The sequence below is a fragment of the Thamnophis elegans genome, chromosome 6, assembly GCF_009769535.1.
Source record: "Thamnophis elegans isolate rThaEle1 chromosome 6, rThaEle1.pri, whole genome shotgun sequence".
Taxonomy (NCBI): domain Eukaryota; kingdom Metazoa; phylum Chordata; class Lepidosauria; order Squamata; family Colubridae; genus Thamnophis; species Thamnophis elegans.
In genome coordinates, this window is record NC_045546.1 from 72,315,418 (window position 1) to 72,338,124 (window position 22,707).

Here is a 22,707-nt window from a genome sequence, read left to right on the forward strand (position 1 = left end):
TTTAACATATATACAAGACATTCACAATTCTACCTCTTATTTTACATGCCAAGCCAACTTTCATAATATGTTAATATATTTCAAAGATTCAATGCATAATTGAAAAAGTATTTTTGGGACAACCATGACCTGCATGACTGAGAATCTCCATAGACAACCATTGACCATTAATTAATTCATGATAATTGGCCCAATTCAAACCTCAGTCTATGATGACTACAACTTAGTACAGTAGTTATGAATTAGGTTTGTTATATCCAATTCTATGTCAGGAAAAGGGCTGCATTAATTGCAAATAGCACCAGAAATAAAATAAAATAAAGCTATGCCTTCAATCGTTTTTTTTTCTTCACTCGGTCCATTCCCACCAACATTGTTCCCAAATACTGTTGCTTCATCTAAAAGCTTTTTTGCCTGTTACCTATCATATAGATTAAAAAAACTACATGCTGGATTTTGACTTTATTGTAGATCCATATAAATTAATGGGGATTTGGGTGACTCATGTTCCCTCTTCTATCTTTATGGTGTTTTCCTTAAATCTCCTCTGAAACGCATTTAAAGAAAGGAGCAGAGAGAACCAATTTTGAGGACAGAACAAGAAAGAAGTATCCATCCTATCAGATTCCATGATATCAATATTGTGCAGACGCCAAGAGGAAATCTGCAGCAAACAAAAACTGATAAAATGACTGAAAAAAGAGTACCTTAAAAACTATTACTGCAGACATAGGCAGAGGTGGGTTCCTACCAGTTCGCACCTATTCGGTAGAACCGGTTCGTCAAATCTACCGAACCGGTTAGAAGAGGTTCCACCAGTGGACCCGGAAAGCAGGCCACACCTACAGAAGAGGTTCCAAAATTTTTTGAAACCCACCACTGGTCCTTGGATATGATTATTCTACACTATCATGCTCCTATTTATAAAACTCAGTGCCTCTGTGAAAGGTAAGGATGACTACTGCGTTTGTGGTGCAATCAGAACATTGCGCGTGTTGAAGTTGTTTTAATGCAAACCAAAGATGCCTTTTAAAAAACAAGTTTACATCATATTCTTATGCATGCCAGTGCTGTGTGTGAGGTAATTTAAGGTGGTTCTGACAAGTGTCATCGGCATCTTCATATCCGGTCACATGGGTGGCAAGCCACTCCCATCCGGTTACATGGGTGGCAAGCCACTCCCACAAAGGAGGCCACACCCACAGAGTAGGTTTGAACAATTTTTGAAACCCACCACTGAGACATAGGGAACCTTTTCATGCAACTGCAGTGTTTTGAAAACAAGATTTTCATAAGTGAGACCAAAAGAAATGATTTTACAGATAGGGTATTTTGTCGCTCAGGTTGAATTGCGGGGTCCTTGGTATTCTGCTCTCCAAATTGCTCTCTAAGCTTGTGGTACCACCAAGTTCAGAAAACACAAGACTCCACAAACAAATGTTTGCTACTCTCTTGCATTTGAGTAATAAAACTTGGTTGTCTTCATTGTAGCTATGCATGGTTGGGACTGATTGCTATTTGAATAGGAAACAATCAAGAAGTCCTGGGTTTGGAAGTTTTGCTGGGAAGTCAAAAACCACCCCGGCAGAAGGGAAGGGTCAGCTATCTTCTAATCAGGTAATAAAAAAAAAAATTCCTGCATGGATGTTTTCAATAAAGTCCTCAGACTTTAAATTTAGTTTGGAGACTTTTTCTACTTCGGCAACTATATTCAGCAAACATCACAGAAAAATAAAAAAAAGGTAGCCCGTGTTCATAAGTAAGAGGTATCTGATTACTAACAGTGTCTATTGTGCAAGGACTTTGGTAGTTTGCACTGATATCCCAAACAACACTTTACAAAAAAGGCTCTGTATACCTGAATCAGATTGATTCCTCTTCATATAGAAATTATTCTGCTTGTAAATTCTGAGTGGTTTCATACCAGGAAATGTGTCTTGTGTAAACCTCAGGCGGTATCATGAGTTTATGATTCACTGTATATTGCATGAATCCAGGCAGATGGATTGAGCAAACCATAAGTAGCGTGCAGTATGAAATGAGTCATTATATTGATCCATATTTCCCCAGGTGATCAGTTAAGTAGCTGTTCTGTGTTGATAAAGTAGCCAGTATTCATAATAACAATGAATTAAAGGATTTACGGTACTTGGTAGTTTTGTCAAACAGAACAATCAGAAATAGGAACGTTGAATTGGCACGAGCCGCTGAACTACTCACTGTAAGATTTAAATGCCAAAGGTTCACACTATATATCTTGCATATGAAATAGTATTTTACCAGGCAATTTAAATGTAGGTTTTACTACTGTTGTATTTATTTAACTATATAAATATTTAAAAGCGCTATTGATTGTTAAGTAGGAATTCTCGGTTATATGCACAACAATAAAGTTTGGAAATAAGTAATATAAAATGATGTTATATTGGAAAAGATATTTTAAAGGCATAATCACTTATCATCTATATACTACGTATATAGTTTGTAGTTTACAGCATTTTTTATTTAATATAAAAAGGAAATTACTAGGCAAAAGTCCTTCATTTTGGTTAACTGTGGCTCTCCATCAATGAAATAAAAAGTACTTTCTTCTAGTAAATTTTAAATCACGCTGAGATTCCAGGGGCACGATGGCTCAGCGGTTAAAGATGCTGGAGCTGATCAGCTGATTTACCTTTACAATGATATTATTAACGTTACATTTAAGAAATTTTCGAGAGGAAGGGCTTTCAGTGACTGTTCTGAATTCTTTAGGTGACATATAATCGGCAAACAAAAATTAGATAAAGCAAGTATTTTAGCATAGAAAGATGGACTTCAATCTTTCATAGCAGCAAGTTATTAACTGAGTTCCAAGAACTAATGTAGGAAAATATCAAAAAAAATTAACTTTGAAATTTAAGGAATAATGATTTCATAGCAGAAACAGGGAAAAAAAAAACACCTTCATTTATGCAGTCTTCAAAATTACCACCTGGAAAGAGAGCAGATCAACATGTAGATTTCTTCTATTATTTCAAATTTCCAAAATGTTTATAGCTTGAAGATTTACTGAGAGTACTGGTGAATAAGTATAACCTCCAAGAATTATTTTTTTTGACACTTGCTGGTATTGGTGAAATCTGCTTTGTTTATTCGGTCCATCAAGGTGCAGTAAAATCATCAGTCAAACATGTAGTAATGTCTGCAAAAACGAAGAATATATTAAAACATTTACTAAAGAACCTACAACATAGGACACTATACATTTATTGGTTAAAAAGATTCTACCATGCATGGAAGTTCCAGGGGCTGAAATAGAAGCCACACAAGATTTAAAGCTGATCAGCTTGCTTTCCTATACCACCTCTTATGCCCAGTTTCTCCCTCTACAACAGTGTTTCTCAACCTTGGCAACTTGAAGATGTCTGGACTTCAAGTCCCAGAATTCCCCAGCCAGCGAATGCTGGCTGGGGAATTCTGGGACTTAAAGTCCAGACATCTTCAAGTTGCCAAGGTTGAGAAACACTGCTCTACAAGCAGATGGAAAGGGCTGTCAGGGAAGTGATATAAGACAAATGATATCTAAACCTGTTGCCCAGCTGGCACATCACTTTGCAGACTTTCAAACTGTCACCAAGGCTGCAAACTGAGGACCTTAAAAACAATTGTACACCTCCATGGACAAAAAGGCCAGATATTTTTCTCTCTCTCTTCTACAATGTCTTCACAAAAAATAAGGTTTGTGCTTCTGCTGGCAGCCCTAAAGGTCAGATTTCAAAACATCTTTTATGATAAATGAAATTATCCTCATGGATTAGGAATAATAGAAAATGCTATTTTATTCATATGACTTTCTGTGAGGCTAGGAGCTTGCATTTTTTTTGCAGAGACAATATAGCTAAAATTGGCAGCTAAACGTGATATAAAGATTGCCAAAATTCTCTCTGGAAGAAAGACAGATCTGAAGTTGTCCATATGTATTTTAGACAGCATTTTTGTGAGCGGACGGCAGAAACATTCATTTTGCAGCCACTGGAAGTGGCAGTCCCATCATACTCTGTTTAAATGTAGCCTTTCAGGATTCAAGGTTTGACAAAACTTCATCTTTTTATCTTTAAAAATTTGGAATTTTATCTTTAAGTTCGAAAAACCTTCAGAACCACGAGTCTACCAGTTGCTGGATGGGATTCTTCATCCCATCAGTTTTAAAAGAAAGAACAACAGCTTTGCAAGATCTTTAAATTTCTTCTAATATATAGGTTCTATCAAGAGTTGTTCCTGGGAAGCTTCATACATTGCTAAGGTTTGTGAAACTAACTTAAAGACAAACAAGAAAAACAAGAAAAAAAGTTTGCCTCTGCCTCCCAGCATCCTTTTGTTATTCATCTGGCTCATGTCCTTGCAGCAAACAGCAAACAGCCTGGTCAGCTTCAGCGCGTTATCAGAGCCCCAGCATGTGGCTCGTCAGGGCTCCGCTCCATTATGCCACCAGTGGTCAACTGAGCTGAGCTGCTCCTACCGCTGGGGAACACTGGAGCCCTTGCTGCTGATCAGCTGTTGGCAGTTGGATCGGCCTCCCAGAACACTGCCGATCAGCTGCTCTAGATGACGGTGATCACCGTCGTCATTCACTGCCATTGTTCACCACAGCCACATTTGGTGGTGGTGATTAGTGGCGGCAGCAATCCCTGCCGCCTAAAACAGTTGATCAGCGGTATTCCAGAAGGCCGATCCAACCGCTGCTCAGCAGCAAAGGCTCCAGCGCTAGCAGTGAAAGACGATGGCGAACAGCGCTTCCATCCCACCCCACCCCCTCACCCAACCACAATATTTGCTCTTTAAGATGCACAGACATTTCCACCCATGGGGGGGGGAGAATGTGTCTTATAATGTGAATAATATAATACTAGAATTTTTTTACAGGAACCAAAAGTTACCACTGAAGATGAACAAATCACTCTGGACATAACTAAAATGGATCTAGGGTGGATTTAAAGTGATAACTTATAAGACAAAGATAAGAGATATTGGATTTACAAATGTAATTGGGCGATCATTTAAAAACTGAATAATACATTAACAACTATCCTTTTAAACTGAAATATAATAGAATTACTGGAGTCAATTTCTTGAAATTAAAAATGGGCTTGAAAGCTAATAAGAATTTTGAGAAAAAAGGAAAAGATATTAAAAGAAAACAAGGGTTAGGATTTTATTTATGTGATCAAAGAGTAATTGGAAGAAGGAATATGATTAAACAATGAGTTCTTATTTTTGATTATGCTTAATGGTTATTTGAATTGGATAATTTGTCTTTTGAAAATGTTTAATGGTATAATGGATTAGTTTTTGATATCTAAATAAAAGAGTTATTATTTTGGTAATGTTTAGTAGTTTTTAATTCTTTTCTGCATGTTTAAGTGTTGAGAGAGGGAGGAAGGGAAGTTAGATTAAATGAAAAGGAAGATTATATACCTCCATTATTAGGCATTTTTGTTTATTTTTATTGGATATTTGCTGATTTCTAAGGAGAACAGAAGATTTAGATATTTTTATAGAAATTAGGGGGAGGTATGGAATGAAGAGGTATTTGACTGTGTTTTGAGAGGCACTGATAAATTATTAATGTTGAATATATATCTGTTGGGTATAAAATGTAAGTTTTTGAAAGTGGGTTCTGCGCTTTCTAATTTTTCTTCTTTTATGAATTATTTTTGTATTGCTTTTATATTTGTATTGTCTGTTGAATATAATCCATAATAAAATTATGTTGAGAAAATGGTACTTTAGGGTACCTTTTACAGAGACCTCATTACACTCACCCTTTTGAGTTTTCAAGGTTGATCACAGCAATTTTGTAAATTCTGATAAAAATCTTATTACATATAACGTCACAAAATTCCGTGCAATAGCACATAGAGCCTGACATGAGATACAACAAGGCCACTTTTGTGAATTTAATTTTGTCATATCAGTCTTGGAGCATTTTAGATTTTAAATGTTTTTATGTAGGTTGACTACACTGGTCAATTCTCTAACAAATAACTTACTGTACAGACTTACAAACAACACAATTGCTTAGTCATTATGCATTCTATCTTGCTTGCTTTGGCTATAATTTCTTTCTTTCTATTCCTTCTTGCTTGCTTTGGACTAAATAGTGGATTAGAAAAATTCATGTGGCTTGTGATTCTGAGTATCTGAATGAATTCATTTAAAGTTGATCACTGAAAGATGTACGAATTCTCAGTTACAAGAGGGTAATATGTATAATATGTGTATGTATTTGAAGGGTTTATTATAAAATTCTTCATTTTTCTTAGGTATTCTGATGAAATCCATATTCAGAAATGTATACACAATTGCCTTAGGACTATCTCATTTCAGATGGCAGACAGAATTGTATACCTCCCTAGATCTTTTTAGAAAATCCATACAAATAAAAGGTATATTCTAGGCTGTTTCTAGGTACATTACATACAACTACATATCACTTGATGATCATCACAACTGAATGTGTATTGTTATTTTAAAACGATTGAATCTGATGGAGGGCATAAATGTTCTTGCTAATATGTTCACCAACATGACTAATTATCAGATGTTGACAAGCACTTTGCATTAATTCAGGGCTAGAATCTTTGTGATTGACTTCCTTGCAGGGAAGTGCAGATTTTAGTAAAGTTTACATCTGGTGTGATGGAGGTCTTGTTGGTGACTTCGACTTCAGTGTTCTATATTGCATCTGTGCTATGGCTGGGCCACCTTCCTCTGATTCTTGGGGGCAAAGTGTGCTCTCCAAAGATTTACTTATTTAAAAATGTCATCAATTTTCCTACTTTAAAAGCATGAGTGAATTTTATGCTATGATCTCGGAGTGGTGTTGGAAAATAAGCAGATATAATTAATATTTTAATAATAAAATATGTAACATTTATTTATTCAACATCAAGGCTAATATATGTATTTGTAAGGCTAATATATGATAAAGGTAATTTAGAAATCTTTTAATAAAGCAAGATTCCTTGGCTTCAGATACTGACATGAAAGTTCAAAATCTGGAGTGACAAACACAGCAAAGGGGTTTTGGGGTAAGACAAAGAAATGAATGCCATCCATTTTATATTTTTGTATCAAAATACAACTGGCAATAGTCCTCAGATAGTTTGGGAAATTATATTGGCAGCTATTCCAGACAAACATGAAAACGTTAAGAAGAAAAAAAGGAAACTAGCTGCTACTACATGATGCAATTCCTAGAAGAGTAACATGCCCACACTCATAACAGAGACAGCATCACCAGCAAAATTAACAGTTTACCTGTGATGTGTGTCTCTGTGTCTGCCAGCTGTAAAAATGTTTGGATCCAGGTGAGCAGTAGTAAATTGATAACAGCTTCTGAGTTGGATTTTTTAAACAAATACTTCGGAAGGGAACCTCCAGGGAAACATAAAATAGCTATGATACTTCTAATAGTTATGCTTCCCATCTAGAGCTTTTAGTTTCTATTTTCACTATATTGTTGATCCAAGAAATCTGTTTTTTCTGTTTACATGAACATTTACCTAAAGTCAAATAAACTTACAGTCACATAAACAATTTGTGCTGATGTAAGTTCATAATCTTAGGATGGAGGATAAATGTGAACATTATGGAATAACAATTGTTCCTTATGTTCTATTTAAGATGTATATTCCTCTATATATAAACAGTTCATTTTTATATAATACTAATTTTCTGAAAGAGATAAAGCAGTTTCTGTTTAAATTAATATTTCTCTTGTACAGACATAATAATTTACAATGTCTATTTATTTAGAAATACATTCTAGGCTATTTAAAATGGCTGAGATTTGTATGTAGAATTTCAGCTAAAAATTGCATCTCTTCTAACTGAAGAGAAAAAGTTACTTAATTCAAAGGCAATCAAATTTATTTAAAGCATATATGTGCATGTACATAAGACAATGAGGATGCAAGATCTCTAGTTAGTTCCTTAGCATAATTATCATCAATGCTCCCAGGAACAGAGAAATGCATGTTGCAATCAAGTACAGTTGTTGCTACTGTGTCTTTCATCTGCCCCATGAGACTTTTGTAAATGCAAATGCCATTTCATCAGCTCTCTCCTAGTAAAGAACTTTTAAACAACGTTATCCATTTCCTGCAACGTCATGTGTGTGTCTGTATATGCCAAACGCAATATACACATTCTTTTGAGAATACAGTTAGTTGTGTGACTCCCATAAACAGAAGAAAAAGATGGACAAATTTGTATCTAACACTGCTGGTTCCTCTGGTTTTTTAAAATTATACACAGGAAAATGCATTCTTAAGTGAAAAAGTTTGCATTGTACATAATGCTTCATCTTGATGGAATGACCAAAGGAAATTTATCATCAGAGTGGAATAGTTTTCAAAGTGGCCTTACATGTTCCTCTGATACCACTTTAAGCAGAACGGGCTGAATCATTTAAACAGAGCTGCCCATCCAGTTCTCTGGGGATGTGACAATCTACATAATCGGTTCACACAATCCATGACAATCCACACATCAGCCCATTTTCAGATAAGCCAACCCTCACACTGTTGGCATTTTGGTTAAAAATGTGAATTTCAGCTTATCTGCAGATGGATTATATCTGAGTATATACGGAGTATTATCGTATATACTTGGAGATAAGCCCATATGTAGATAAGCTGAACTCATCATCTAAAATTCTATAGACTTATCTGCAAGTATATATATATAATTATATCTTGCCATTCTTATCAACCACAAAAAAATGTTAATAAAGAATTTTAGCTATGCTCAATTGAATTTGTTCTTTATTCTTTTCCAGGGGTACAGTACGCATGCTTTATCTTCCGGAGTGCCTCTGAAACCTTGGGGCTCACGAGGATCCACATGTATTGGGGGTCTGCACAATTGTGATATGACCTGAGCCCAACATCACCTCTGCATTCTGGACAGCAACTATGGCCTCCGTTGATTTGTCATCAAAAACAGAAATAATCCCAAATTCCCTTTGGAAGTGAGCAAAACATCAAGCACCCGGGATAAACTGATTGAATAGGAGATTCCTCTATTACAGGAGTCTGCTCTCCCAAAACACCAACTCTCTCCCACTTTTACCTATCACATCCTCACGTCAAAAGGCTTCATCATGTAACACAATCATGGAAAAAATCTATCTAAATAAGGCCAACAATCAACTGACATACTAAGAGAGGAGCAATTTTGCTCCCAACACTATCTCCCAACAGTGGCACTTATTGCCAATATAGCTGAATCCAGCTAGTGTGCACCTGGCCATCCTCTTCTTTTTCTTTACATTTTTCTCAGGATCAAAGCCTTTTCTAGGGATCTAAGTCTTTTTATAATGTGTCTGAAGTAGGATAATTTGAGCCTGACCATTTGTACCTTGACTAAGAATCTGCGTTAATTTGTTAAATAATTATGATAATGTACTTGCTAAGAATCAATATGAATTTGAGAGCACATAATCAACCAATTATTGGGATTATTGATTCTTATGTCTCTTATGGTATTAAATTTTATCTTGGTATTTAAATTATTGATTATATATTGCTGCCGCTTTGTTTGTTGTTGTTTGACAAATTACTGTGAATCCATAGATAAAGATAAAAGTTTCCCTTGTTCAACTCGTGGGGTGGTGCTTATCTCCATTTCTTAGTTGAGAGAACCAGCATTGTCTGAAGACACTTCTGTGCCAAATGGCCAGCATGACTATATGCCAAAGGTGCATGGAACCCTGTTATCTTCCCACTAAAGTGATACCTATTTATCTACTCACATTTGCATGCTTTTGAATTCCTAGGTTGGCAGGAGCTGGGGCAAGTAATGGGAACTTACACGCAGCACTTGGGTCTCAGCACTCGGGTCTCAAACCCGGGCTGTCAGCTTTTCATCTGACAAGCTCAGCATCTTTAACCTGTGAGCCAATGCATCATTTCTGAATCCATACTAGCTGTCTAATAGTAAGCTACTCCTCCACTATTAGGAAGGAGAGAAGGTGCCACTCAATATACACCTCTGAATGTCTGAAAAAATATAATTGATAATTCATGGCATCCACTCAAAGCAAATTCTAAGCCAAGGCACTTTGTTGCCCTGTTTGTTGATTTAATAATAACTTGAGACAGCCTCCTGATTGTCATGGATTTCATTAAATTTGGGTTCACCTTCATCTTCAGCATGGATGTTAAAATTTCCCAAGAACCATAGTCCTGGCAGTTCTGCACCATTGGATTAGCTCCATATAACGCAGATGCAGTGCATTATGTACGACAAGTATATCTGTCATGCTTTTCTATGCATGGTGCTTTGCTTGGATATAATTTTTTTTTAATGAAAGTGATTATTGCTTTTGAACAAGCCTATTATTGATCACCATGATGGCCAATGTTGCAGGTATCCAGTTTCTTCTTAATCGATATATCACATTGGTTCTCCTGTAGGTTTGACATTATTTATGGCATTTGGGCCATCTGGTTACAGCCTAAATATTTCAATTATTTCAGATAAGCAGGGAAGTGTTTTTGCTATTACTGCTCTTTATAAATGTGTGAGGAACAGAGATTGTGAAGAAATACTAAAACAGACTATTTAATTTGCTCTTCTGAGGATTCATCTCCAACCTACTCTACTTTCTTATCAGATGTTCTACAGTTAAACTACCTTTATTTCAGTTACTATGAAAGCAAATCAAATGGGAATTTATGTTGTGACATGTTTGCTGGTGAAGAAATTGGGCTATTTCCACCAAAAATTATTTTGGGACCAAGTTCTCTGTAGATGTGCAAATACAAATCTGTGAATGTGTAAATGATATTGAAGCACAATTCAAGGCTAGTAGTCGGTTGCTAGTTCTTTTGCATTTTTTTATCCTGAAACTTCTTTGTTGCAGATGTGTTAATTTAAGCAATTTAACATGGAATACTTTTTTGTGTTTGAACATTTAGATATTTCATAGAATTAGAAGAATAATTTCAATTCAATCTAGTAAATGCAAGATGAGTGGTAGAGAGTTAAAACAATACTTTTCTCCCTCCAAGTAAGGAAACTCAAGCAAAGCTCATTCAAAAATCTGGCAAGAAAAGTTCAACAAATATGGAAAATATTGCAGAACAAATAAGGAAAGATGGCCACAAATGAGACATTCCATTCAGTCATAAAACAGGCCAGTCACATGATTTCACGGTCTTTTTTGGAGCAGTTGTTAAGTGACTGCAGTGGTCGTTAAGTGAACCAATGCTTTGCACCGGGGGCAATTTTTGCTGAAAACCAGGAATAAATGCTGGCTTTTGGCCAAACCATCATAAAAAGCAGATCGTGTGACAGTGGGACCCTGCAAATGGCTGTGAACGCAGCTCAGTTGCTGAATGCTATGTTTGGTCACATGATTACAGGGAGCGGGGGACTATTGGAACTTAGAACGGTGTTTCTCAACCTTGGCAACTTGAAGATGTCCGGACTTCAACTCCCAAAATTCCCCAGCCAGCGAATGCTGGCTGGGGAATTCTGGGAGTTGAAGTCCGGACATCTTCAAGTTGTCAAGGTTGAGAAACCCTGACTTAGAACCTCAGTCATAAGTAGACCCAGGTAGGTCCATTGCAAGTTAAGGACTGCCTGTATTTCAAAAGCAGACATTTAATCAGTCAGCATTTTCTTGTGTCATGTTAATAGGGAAGGGTGGCCTAATCTGTTGAATTTGATTTTGCCTACTTTCTTATTTTTTTCAAACTTAGCGCCACAGTCTCCTGTTTAATTCAACTATCCTTTTTCAAAATTCATATGTAAAGGTTCTCATACACATTTACATATCACTATATTTTTCCTAATGAACACTCTTACACATTGTGCTTTCCTTTCATAATGCACTCTTGTACTGTTTTCACTTTCCACACATTTTGAAATATTACTTCATTCTGTTTTGGAAAACGCAAATACATTTTCCCATTTGATTAACGTGTATGAAAAAGTTGCAGAATTTAGAAATAAATGCAAGTAATGTAGCCCTGTTATATAAATATTTCACCTATAAGTCACATGGCACAATTTTCAGCTGCTCAGTTTTTTTCCTCATCATTTGGAATGGAATCTTATTCATATTCCTTTGTCACTATATAGAAAAGAATAGTGCAAATACTATTCCCATAAAATAATTCAAATGTTACAGTGAGAGATTATTATAGTAAGAGGCAGATAGAATGCATTTTTGCCTGGTGCAAACTATGTAAACCATTAAAAATGTATTTGGTTGGAAAGTATATCTCAACATCATTCATCTTTGAATAATACAAGACACAGTCTCCAAATAAAATATTAGGAAATTGTCTGATTTAAATGGAATCACTTCCAAGGAAGGCAAGCAAAGTTAAATCGATGAACCATTTATAGATATGCTATTCCCTGAAACATAAATGGCTTCCTTTCCTTGGGGATTGTTCATCATAGAAATTTGCTAAACGAGTATGTAACTCTGATACAGAAGGCTAGTTTTCAGTTGAGGCAGGGATATAATGCTGACTCATTGACCAACCTGAAGAGTTGGCCATTTAGGTTCTTTGAAAACTCCGTTCTCTTTATCCGCAGGCTGGTTTTGCAAGAGTTAAATCAATGTCCCAGCAACCCATTGAGTGCATCTCTCCAGCAATGCTCTGCTGCCCAGCAGCTTCCTCCTTCCTTTTCAGGATTGCACTGGAAATTGCCCAAACAAGCAGAACCAAGCAGACTGCAAAGGTCACACCTGGCGTGTGGCCAGCTTGCTCTCCGGCTCCAAAACTGTACCCCCAATTGCCAGGTTCAGGGCAGCCTATGTTTTCCCTCTTTTGTTTCCCTTTTCTTCCCCCAGCTGTTCCATTCATAGGCCCGAGCTCAGCAATCTGCCCTTCCCAGAAAAAGAGCCCCTTATTAAGCTGAGCTAACTCAAAGGGCCAGCACAGCACGTGCCACTCCTTATCGGCACCATCTCAAGATCCTATTCCATGGTGCTTAGGCAACAAAAAAAAGTAAATGGTTTTAACTCTCATTGGCTCCCCTGCAGCAATTCAAACAAAAGTGGAAAGCAACAAAGACATTTTCCACCATGGCAGGTGTTGGTGTCAAATTCTGCCTGAAGCAAACAGGCGCAAGAAAAAGAAAGAGAAAGAAAGAGAGAGAGAGAGAGAGAAAGAAAAGAAGGAAGGGAGAGGGTTTTTCTAATAAAGCTTAGACATTCAGGGCCAGAGGGCTACGAATAATATTCTTCTTAGTACTCCTTAGCGAACCAGACATAAACAAGAACCTTTTGATCTTAGAACAAACCCAGTGGAAAAGCAAGAGACCAATCAAAATTAAATGACAGCTATTTCAGCTTCATGCAAGCAACAGAAGGAATCTAGTTAGTAAATTGAGAATGACGCCATGTGAGCAAACTCTTACCTTTCTCAATTACCGTAACGAGATCATTACATATTTTAATCTAAAGGGAAAGAACACAAATGTATGTAAATATGGGAATAGTGCACCTGCTGCTCTGATGACAGTCTTATACACATATTATTACAGAGTTATTAGAGGAGAGGAGGACACAAGTTGGAAATAAACCTAATGAGCATCAGCAACATTATGAAATAAGATGTAGATAGTAATAATTCTACAGTGCTGTTTTTGCTTACTTGAATACATTGTCTAACACAGTTTATTAAAAGTTTGAAAATTGTACCTGGAGTTATCATGCAAATAGAGTAGAATATTGGTATATTCAGCTTTATTACAATCTTCCTCCAAAACTCAGAGTAATGTTTCTCTTTATACAGTTGTGAACTTGTAAATAAATATTTAGAATAAATGGATATTGCCCAATTAAACAAACAAATCCCTCCTTACTGTTTTGTTTTTACAGAATGGTGGAAGTTTGTATTTTTGACAAATACGATAGAATATTGTTGTACTTGTTATATTTTCCCATCCCCTCAATTTTTAAAGGTTTTACAGGTGGTCCTCAAGTTACGAATATAATGGAGTCTGCCCATTCCATTAGTAACTCGAGGATTCGTGGGGGTAAATCTCATACCGTGAACGTGATCACTTCCTTTTGCTCACACATTCTGTAATCAAATGCACGGGGTGTCTTGGGGTGGGAAAGGCCATGGGGGGGGGCTAGTGATGGAACAGGCCACCTGCTTCAGACCACCCAAGGACTCCCCGACCCACAGATACCTCATTCTCCATCTCTGGGGTCCCCACAATTGCTCCCCCCTATTTTGCCATGCCAGGTAACTTACCTGATGAGGTTCTGTCTCCTCTCCAGCTTCTTTCTTTGCCTGCTCTCTCCTTTTTCATCACCAAAACCTTCCTCAAGCAGTTTGGCGGCAAGAAAGGAGGCCTGGAAGGGCACGCATGCCCTTCTGGGCCTTTCTCACTGCTGAAGCACTTGAGGATGATGTCGGTGATGAAAAACGAGGCCCAGGAGGAGTCCCTGTGAAGACCTAGCAGGGGGGTGAATAGGCAGGGCAAATGTTGCAGAGCCTCCGCGGTTATTCAAAAGGGTGAACAACTGCCATGGTGCTGCAGTATTACTAATTTCAGGATTTGTTCGTAAACCCAAGGGAGCGCTTATCGCGTAACTTCGAACGTTCACTAAGGGAATGCTTGTAGCCCGGGGATTACCTGTATAAACTAGGTTTTATACTAAACAATCTAATTCAGAATGAAGTGTTTCTTTACCACTTGATTTTTGAACATGTTCCATGACATATAATAACTTTTAGAATTCTGAATTTTGATGAACTAGCAAATCATTCAAAGGACGTAGCTTGGCCCTCTGATAATCTTACGATATGGAAAGTTATATATAGAGTTTAGAAGATTAATAAAATACATAATGTGGCACACAATCACATTTCCCATACTTTCTATTTCTCTAGCTCATCATTTTCAATCTTTTGGGTTATTAGCAAATCTACCCTTCAAGACACAGATGGCAAAACATTACAGTGTGTCAAAATGATTACTCTTTTGCTCATGATGTTATAAATACAACGTTATAAAGATATCAAGGCAGGAGTGAGACATCTTTAACTCTCAAAGGAATGAAGTATAAAGGGAACTGGTTGATATCCTTTTGTAATTTAATAATCCTAATATATTGACTGAAGAACCATTTGGCACTATCAAATCCCATCCATAACAGTACAGAAGATGCAAGGCTGTAACAGGTTAAAGCATAATGTAAACATTTTCTTTGGACCATTTTATCATTGTAGCCTGCACTAAGTATTTTTGAGGACTCCAAGAGCTTGAGACATGAAAAATAACTCCAAAATATATAAATATCTAAAATCCCCCCCTTTTTTTGCCAATTTTGTCCTGGTCTCTTTGCAAACCCTCCACTGGTGGAGGATAGTTAATAACCAGGTTCTCATCTACACAGTAGGAAATAATGGCTCCCAAAGTTCTTTTTATCCAATACTACAAACTGAAGTTCAGCAACAGCACAATAAAAGATTTACTTATTTGATTTTGCAGATGAAATTCCTTTATCATGAGTCCCTGCACCAAATCGTTAATAAAAATTAGGAAACATTGGATCTGGAATACAAGCTTTAAGACAGGAACTAGGGTAGGCAACTGCCCGTTGCTATTGTTGCATATAGATATCTTCATGCAACATCTAAAATTAATACCAGAAGCCTCTGATCCACGATCTCTCTTCAGAAGCTTATTCCATCAAAGAACTGTAGAACTGAAAGCTGATTCAAATTTTACATTTAAGATTTTTCAAGGTGCGTGTTTGTGAGTGTGTACACACAGAATATTTATTTATTTATTTATTGGTCTTGTATGCCGCCCACTCCCGAAGGACTCCGGGCGGCTTACAATAAACAGAGGAAGGGGATAAATAGACAGACAGACAAACAACAGTTTAAAATACACAACATTCATAGTTACAGTGGGGCTGGCTATTTCAACAGCCCCCACAGCCTGCCGGAGCAGCCAGATCTTAGTGGCTTTGCGGAAGGCCGGGAGAGTAGTAAGGGTCCGGATCTCCACGGGGAGCTCGTTCCAGAGGGCTGGAGCTGCAACAGAGAAGGCCCTCCCCTGGGGAGTCGCCAGCCGGCATTGGCTGGCAGATGGAATCCGGAGGAGGCCTAGTCTGTGCGATCTAATCGGTCTATGGGAGGTAATTGGCAGGAGGCGGTCTCTCAGGTACCCAGGTCCGATGCCATGTAGGGCTTTATAAGTAAATATATATACTGTATGTTGTAAACCTGGACACTAATCAGTTGCAACTAACAGGCCTGGTCCTCAGCTAACATGTTCTGCACAGATATTCTATGAGTTACATATAATTCCTTTACAAAAGTTACATTAGTCAGTTATCTTGTACTACCAAGCAGCCTATTTGGTGAGACCCTATTGTAAACATCTGGTTGATTGCGGTGGGGGGAAAAATCAGCTGTGGGGGAAAAAAAGAGAGCCAAAAGCAGCCCCTGAGCTACAAGCATGCCTTTTGCCTTTGCTGCTTTTGCATTTTTTGTTTTTGAACAGTCCCCGCAGCCAATCCGGGCATGCCTTGACAGCAATTGGATAAAGACACCAAAGGTCAGTTTTTGGTGAAGCACAGGGCAACAGGGGGTCAAAAGGGCATAGATGGGGAGGAAGCTAGGTAACTGGGGGGGGGGGAGCTGAAGTGCCTTTGTAAGTGTGTTTGGACTGCCCCGTATCTGAAGTTCGATCATATATTGGGGGTGCTGGAACAGTCATAACTTTGGGCACAAGCTGTAAGTTCCTTAAGAGCTGCTTAACTCATTCCTTGCATCAGACTTCACACAAAAAGAAACAATAGCCCAGCCCAGGGGTCACCCACTTTTCGGACTTCAGAGACCACTAAATTCATAATTTTAAATCCTGCAGGCCACTAATATGATTTGCCTAATGACCGGCTGGGTGGGCGTGGCCAACTCGATGCACTCATGTTGAGGGGGCACCTTGCCAGCCTCTACTCACCACTCCTCACCTGCCCACCCGGGCTCCTTAGGGCCCCAACAGGAAGCAGTTGCTGGAGCTAAGCAGCCACCGTGATAAGCAGTTGGAAAAACAGCTGGCTCAATTCAAATTGGATCTGACTGAGAAGGAGGCTCAGCAGAAGCACCTCACTGAGGATTACGAGCATAGGCTTTCCAAGCAGAGGGAAGACCTGCTGGAGTACAAGGCCAGGTACCGGCACTTGGAGGCTCAGTGGGTTGAGATGGTCAGCCAGTTCCAGGCCATGATGCTGTTCCCACTGGAACAAGGCCCTCTTCGCCACCAGCGGCACTTCCCTTCAGCCTTCGCCCAAAGCCCCACAGCAGGAGGCTGAAGCAGACCCCAAGTCTGGGTCTTTTTGTGCTGCTCCCCACAGCACAAAAAGACCCAGAAGGGGAAGACTCTTTGCAGCAACACGAAGATTCATTGCACATATTTGGCTCAGGGGCATAGTTTGAGGACCCCTGATTTAGTGCAATATAGAAAAGGCAAACAATTTTTCTGTGGACCACCGAAATTTTCTCGTGGATCACCAGTGGTCCATGGACCACCGGTTGGTGACTATTGGCCCAGCCTACCAAAAACAATTACGTAAAAGACGGACTAGAAATAAAAATTAAAATAAGCAAGAAAATGGAAAGAAAACACCTGTCTGATCTTGATGAATATAAATCACCAGGACTTGATGTATTACATGCCAGAGTTCTGAAGGAGCTAGCAGATATTTCAGAACCATTGTACCACATCTTTCAAAAATTTTGGCGCACTAGATAACTAACAGGATTGGAAAAGAGTTGATGTGGCTCCCATCTTCAAAAAATTTGTGTGTGGGGGGTGGGGGTGGGAACAGTCCCAGGAAATTACCAATGAGCCTAATATCAATACTTGGGAAGATACTGGAAAAGGTAATAAAAAAACATCTGTGAATATCTAGAACAGGGGTGTCAAATTCGCAGCCCCCGGGGCAGAATGCGTCACATGCCAGTCTTGCCCACCCCCGGTTTAGCGAAGGGGGAAAAAAGTCAAGATACGTCACGTGATGACAACGTGACGACACAAATTTGTCAAACTAGAAACTAGATCGTGATTATGATTAAGCCCAATTAGAGGACTGAAATGATATAGTTTCCAACATCTCTATCAAAGTGGCAACAAGAAATTACATTTAGTATACAGACTTTAGTATCACAGAAAACAGTATGCTACAGAAGTAGGACTGGATAAAATGTTAGGAGGCAACACAATAAAGCTGATATTTAATTACCCTTTTTGTCCCAACATGGCGTGGAACTATATTGTAATAAATGTTAATAAGGACTAGGATCAGGGTGAGGCCGAATTTTGTCTAAATATGATACCAACTGTTCTAATCCCTTTGTGGGAGATGTATAATGAAAATTAGATGGGTGATATTTTGCTATATCTCATGAATCTCTTGGTAGCTTTCAACACCATTAACCACAGCATCCTGGCTTGTCTTGTGGGCACAGGGCTTTGGGGGAGGGCATCCTTTCAGGAGATGGTGGTGGAGGATGTCTCTGACATCTCAGGTTTCTGTCTTGTCTTCTTTGCTTTTTAACATCTACATGAATCCAATAACGCAGGTCATTTAGGGCTTTGATACAGAATGCCATCAATATACTAATGCAGCTCTATTGTTTCTTAAATCTAATTCTGAGAAAACAATCACTATCCTTGAATGTTGCTTAGATTTAATAATGGTCTGGGTAAGGGAGAACAAGCTGAAAATAAATTCAAGTAAGATTAGACAACTCATGACCTGTTCAGTCAGAGATATTTCCTTTCCAGATTCCTCAATGCCTTCAATAATGGCATTGCTTCTAATCCACTTTAAAAATAAAAAAAAACAGGCCTTAAAAATTCAAGGACATATTCAGAGATGTATCTGCCTTGAAAGTCGGAATGGTATAATTTGCTGATGCCACCTCGCCACCACCTCACCTCCATCATCTAGCCATGGCCATCTCGCCACGGGACCTCAGCCAGGCCAACACACTGTGGGGAACAACTTGCTGCAATCCTGGCCCTTCCACTCTGGTTTCCAAAGCCAGCCTGGTTTAAGGGAAGCAAAAGTTCCAGCTATCCTCTAAAGGCTCACTTTCCAGCAGCCATCAGCAAATAGCAGGCTAAGTGGGAGTTATTGTCCCATGCACACATACACACACCACTCCGAGCTTGGGGCCTTTTATCCGCACCCGAACTGGATCCTGACGGCTCCCAGGCAGGGAAAAGGGCAAACAAGGACAGTGATAGGACCACTATACCTGGAACAATGACTCCCACTTAGTCCACCTTTCCCGGTGTGCGCATGAGCCCGTGCACTGGTAAGTGAGGTGAGGAAGCCTTTGGAAGAGTGCAGGTGGGCCACGGGAAAGTTATTGTTCAGTCTTTGCAGCGATGGCTGTCGGGAGTCAGTAACCCTATTACCGTCTCTGCTTGCCCCTCTCCTCGCCTGGGAGCCATCAAGGTCCAGCTCAGCATGCTGAAGAAGAGTTTCTTTTTCCCAAGCCTGGGCACAATTGGCAGCTTGGCAGCTTAGATGCTGATAAAAGTCCCCAAACTTGGAATGGTGAGTGTCTACGTGTATGTGGGGGACAATGAGTCCCACATATTTGCCTTTTGCTGTTTGGAGGGAGTTGCCCTGTCACCATCCCTGCTTCATTCTCTTCCTGCCTGGGAGCTGTCAGGGCAGCACACCAAAGGAGAGTCCTTCTCCCCTAGTCTGGGCAAGAGTGCCAGCTTGCCAGCTTGGATGCAGATAAAAGTCCTCACCTGAGAATGGTGCGTGTGTGCAAGCACACGGAATCATGACTCTTCCTTAGCCTGCCTTTGCAGGGGGACTCTGGAAAGCGAGTCGAGGGAACCTTCAAAGAAGGAGTGGGAAATTTTGCCTCTCAAGCTGGGTCAGCTTTGAAAACCAGGCAGAAGGCTCAGACTTGCAATGAGTTCTCCTAGTGGCAAGTTGGCTGGGAGAGGTGCCAGGGCCAAGTTGTCACAGACCTCTTGAAATTAGCCCATATTGAACTGTATAGCCCACTGAAATATCAGGATTTTCCCCTAGGAAATATGTTATGACATTTGTATGTCATAATATGTTTTATAAAATTTGTCAAATTTCATTTTTTTCATGGGACTAATGGATCCCAGATTTTGGTTGCATACTGCAAATTAGCCTATTTGAGGTATCTTGGTTAAAAAAGGTTTCACATTATAATGCACCATTTCACCCTATTAAAGATTACAGACATGAAGGTTTTAGTAATATATGGCTAGAGATGCTGTTGGTAAGGAGACAGGACTCAAACACTGAGATAACCCCTGATTTGATGAGGTTGCACTCTTCCTGCATGTACAAGTTTTTCGTTTGGGACCACTCTAAACTTGCAACTTATTCCTCCTGCTTTTCTCTTTTTTAAATTCTCTCTATTGCATTTTTTAAATGTAATATTTTAGTATTTAAAATTTGCTAAACTTATTTGATTACTGTAATGCGCTCTACATGGGGCTGCCCTTGAAAAGTGTTCGAAGACTTCAGCTAGTCCAGAATGCAGCCGCGCGAGCGATTGTGGGTGCACCTAGGTACACCCACGTTACACCTATCCTCCGTGAGCTGCACTGGCTGCCCATTGGTCTCTGGACTCGCTTCAAGGTGCTAGTTATTACTTATAAAGCCCTGCATGGCATCAGACCTGGGTACCTGAGAGACCACCTCCTGCCAATTACCTCCCAAAGACCGATTCGATCACACAGGCTCGGCCTTCTCTGGGTTCCATCTGCCAGCCAATGTCGGCTGGTGACCCCCCTGGAGGAGAGCCTTCTCTGTTGCTGCTCCGGCCCTCTGGAACGAGCTCCCCGTGGAGATCCGGACCCTTACTACCCTCCCGGCGTTCCGTAAAGGTACTAAGTCCTGGCTGTTCTGGCAGGCTGAGGGCTGTTAAAGTATCCAGCCCCGCTTCAATTGTGATTGTTGTGTATTTTAATATTGTTCGTATTGTCTTATTTATCCCCTCCCCTGTTTTATTGTGAGCCGCCCGGAGTCCTTCGGGAGTGGGCGGCATACAAAACCAATAAACGAAACGAAACGAAAGAATTTTGTTTTAGTCCCTTTTTCTTTCCTTATCAACATGTATAAAACACATATATCCATATTCATTCATACACATACCCCCCCCCCCAGTAATAACACAATGTAGATTAATATAAAGTTTTTTAGACTAGGACATACATCATTATTGGAAAATAAATATCTCGATATATGTTTTTTCCTTAATTTCTAAATTTCATTTCAAATGTTCTACTTAATTTTGAAAAAGTCAAATAATCATAATATGTGTAATATTAATATTCACAACTATAATATTGGTAGAAAATCTACTTTCTCTTATCTGTATACATTATTTTAAGACACATAATTGAACATTAAGAATCTAAGTATCATATAAATATCACTGTTGAAACAACATATTTCATTTAATTTGAATCATGTACATCCATTTATTCTTTATTACTTTTGTCAGCCAATCTTCAACTCCATATTAATCAAGGCATTCTATTATTCAATTCAATCCAAGTTTATTATATCTTTTTTTAACTCAACAATTGTAAAATAATTTCATTCTCGCGTTCATGAAATTTCAGTAACCTGTTGAAGAGCAAAAACCTAGTCTGACATCCTCTGCCCAGCATAAAACTGCACTGATCTTTCCAAATTTTGTCCATTCTAGTGCTTGTATTCTTTCAACCAAAATTCTATCAGACACTTTCCCAGCTACACTTAATAGATTTCTCTGTAGTTTTTGCATTTTTTCTAGTACAAGGGAATACAGCATGGACACACCATAAGTACACTTGATCTTAGCCAAAAGGCTGAGGACCAATGACAGGCCATAAATAAATCACATCCATATTTTAACTTTTTCCCAATTACATCACCTGTACCTGCAGTCTTACCATTAGGCATGGTGGATATTATCTCACTGTATTTAACAATGCTGGTTGAAAGGGAGAGAGATTTGATTGGCTCATTAAATTGAATTTTATGAGATTTACTGCCCTCCATTTAAACTGACTAATTAACTTTCATATCTAAATTGCTGGGAATGTTTTCTCCCCGTTCATTACATGCATGAATTCCAGAATGTCCAACTAGAATTATGTATAAATCACATGTATGTATCTACATTTCAGCTAGATGCAGGCTGAATCTCAGTTCTCCATAATCTAGGGACACTGTTTCATAAAATTTAACTTTCATGAATGGATTTTTAAATGTATTCTTTGTAATCATTCTACTACTATTGTTACATAAACAGTTCAGTTGTTCACAATGCTCAAACCATAAACTGTTCTATAAAATTATGAAACTCTTTCATAAAACAATGACAAATAATCTGTGTTTGATAGAATATATAAATATATACAAATCAATTCACAGCTGCACATTTTAATAGAGAAAAGATTAATCAAAGCTTTATTTATAAGCTTGCCTAGTGTTGTTTAGTATTCCAGTTCAACAAAGATCAATAGAGGCCATTCCCGTCTCTTGACGCCTCTCCAGGAAACAGAGGTGCGATTATGTAAATAGCACTAGTTCCTCTATACTTCTGCCAGCTTGCTTATCTCCAAAGCCTTCTGCCTGCTGCCATTGGCGACCAATACAGTATGTGCATC

At 38.7% G+C, this 22,707-nt stretch overlaps 1 protein-coding gene across 1 annotated transcript in view; it reads right to left on the minus strand.

Moving 5' to 3' along the window:
• Window positions 1-1,262: 1,262 nt before the first annotated feature.
• The window catches only part of RALGAPA2 (Ral GTPase activating protein catalytic subunit alpha 2), a 194,857-nt gene continuing 173,412 nt past the window's right edge, over window positions 1,263-22,707 (minus strand). Inside the window, 2 exon segments of the mRNA XM_032219499.1 lie at window positions 1,263-3,184; window positions 13,429-13,468. Coding sequence (XP_032075390.1) covers window positions 13,464-13,468 — 5 coding nt within the window. The 3' untranslated portion in view covers window positions 1,263-3,184; window positions 13,429-13,463.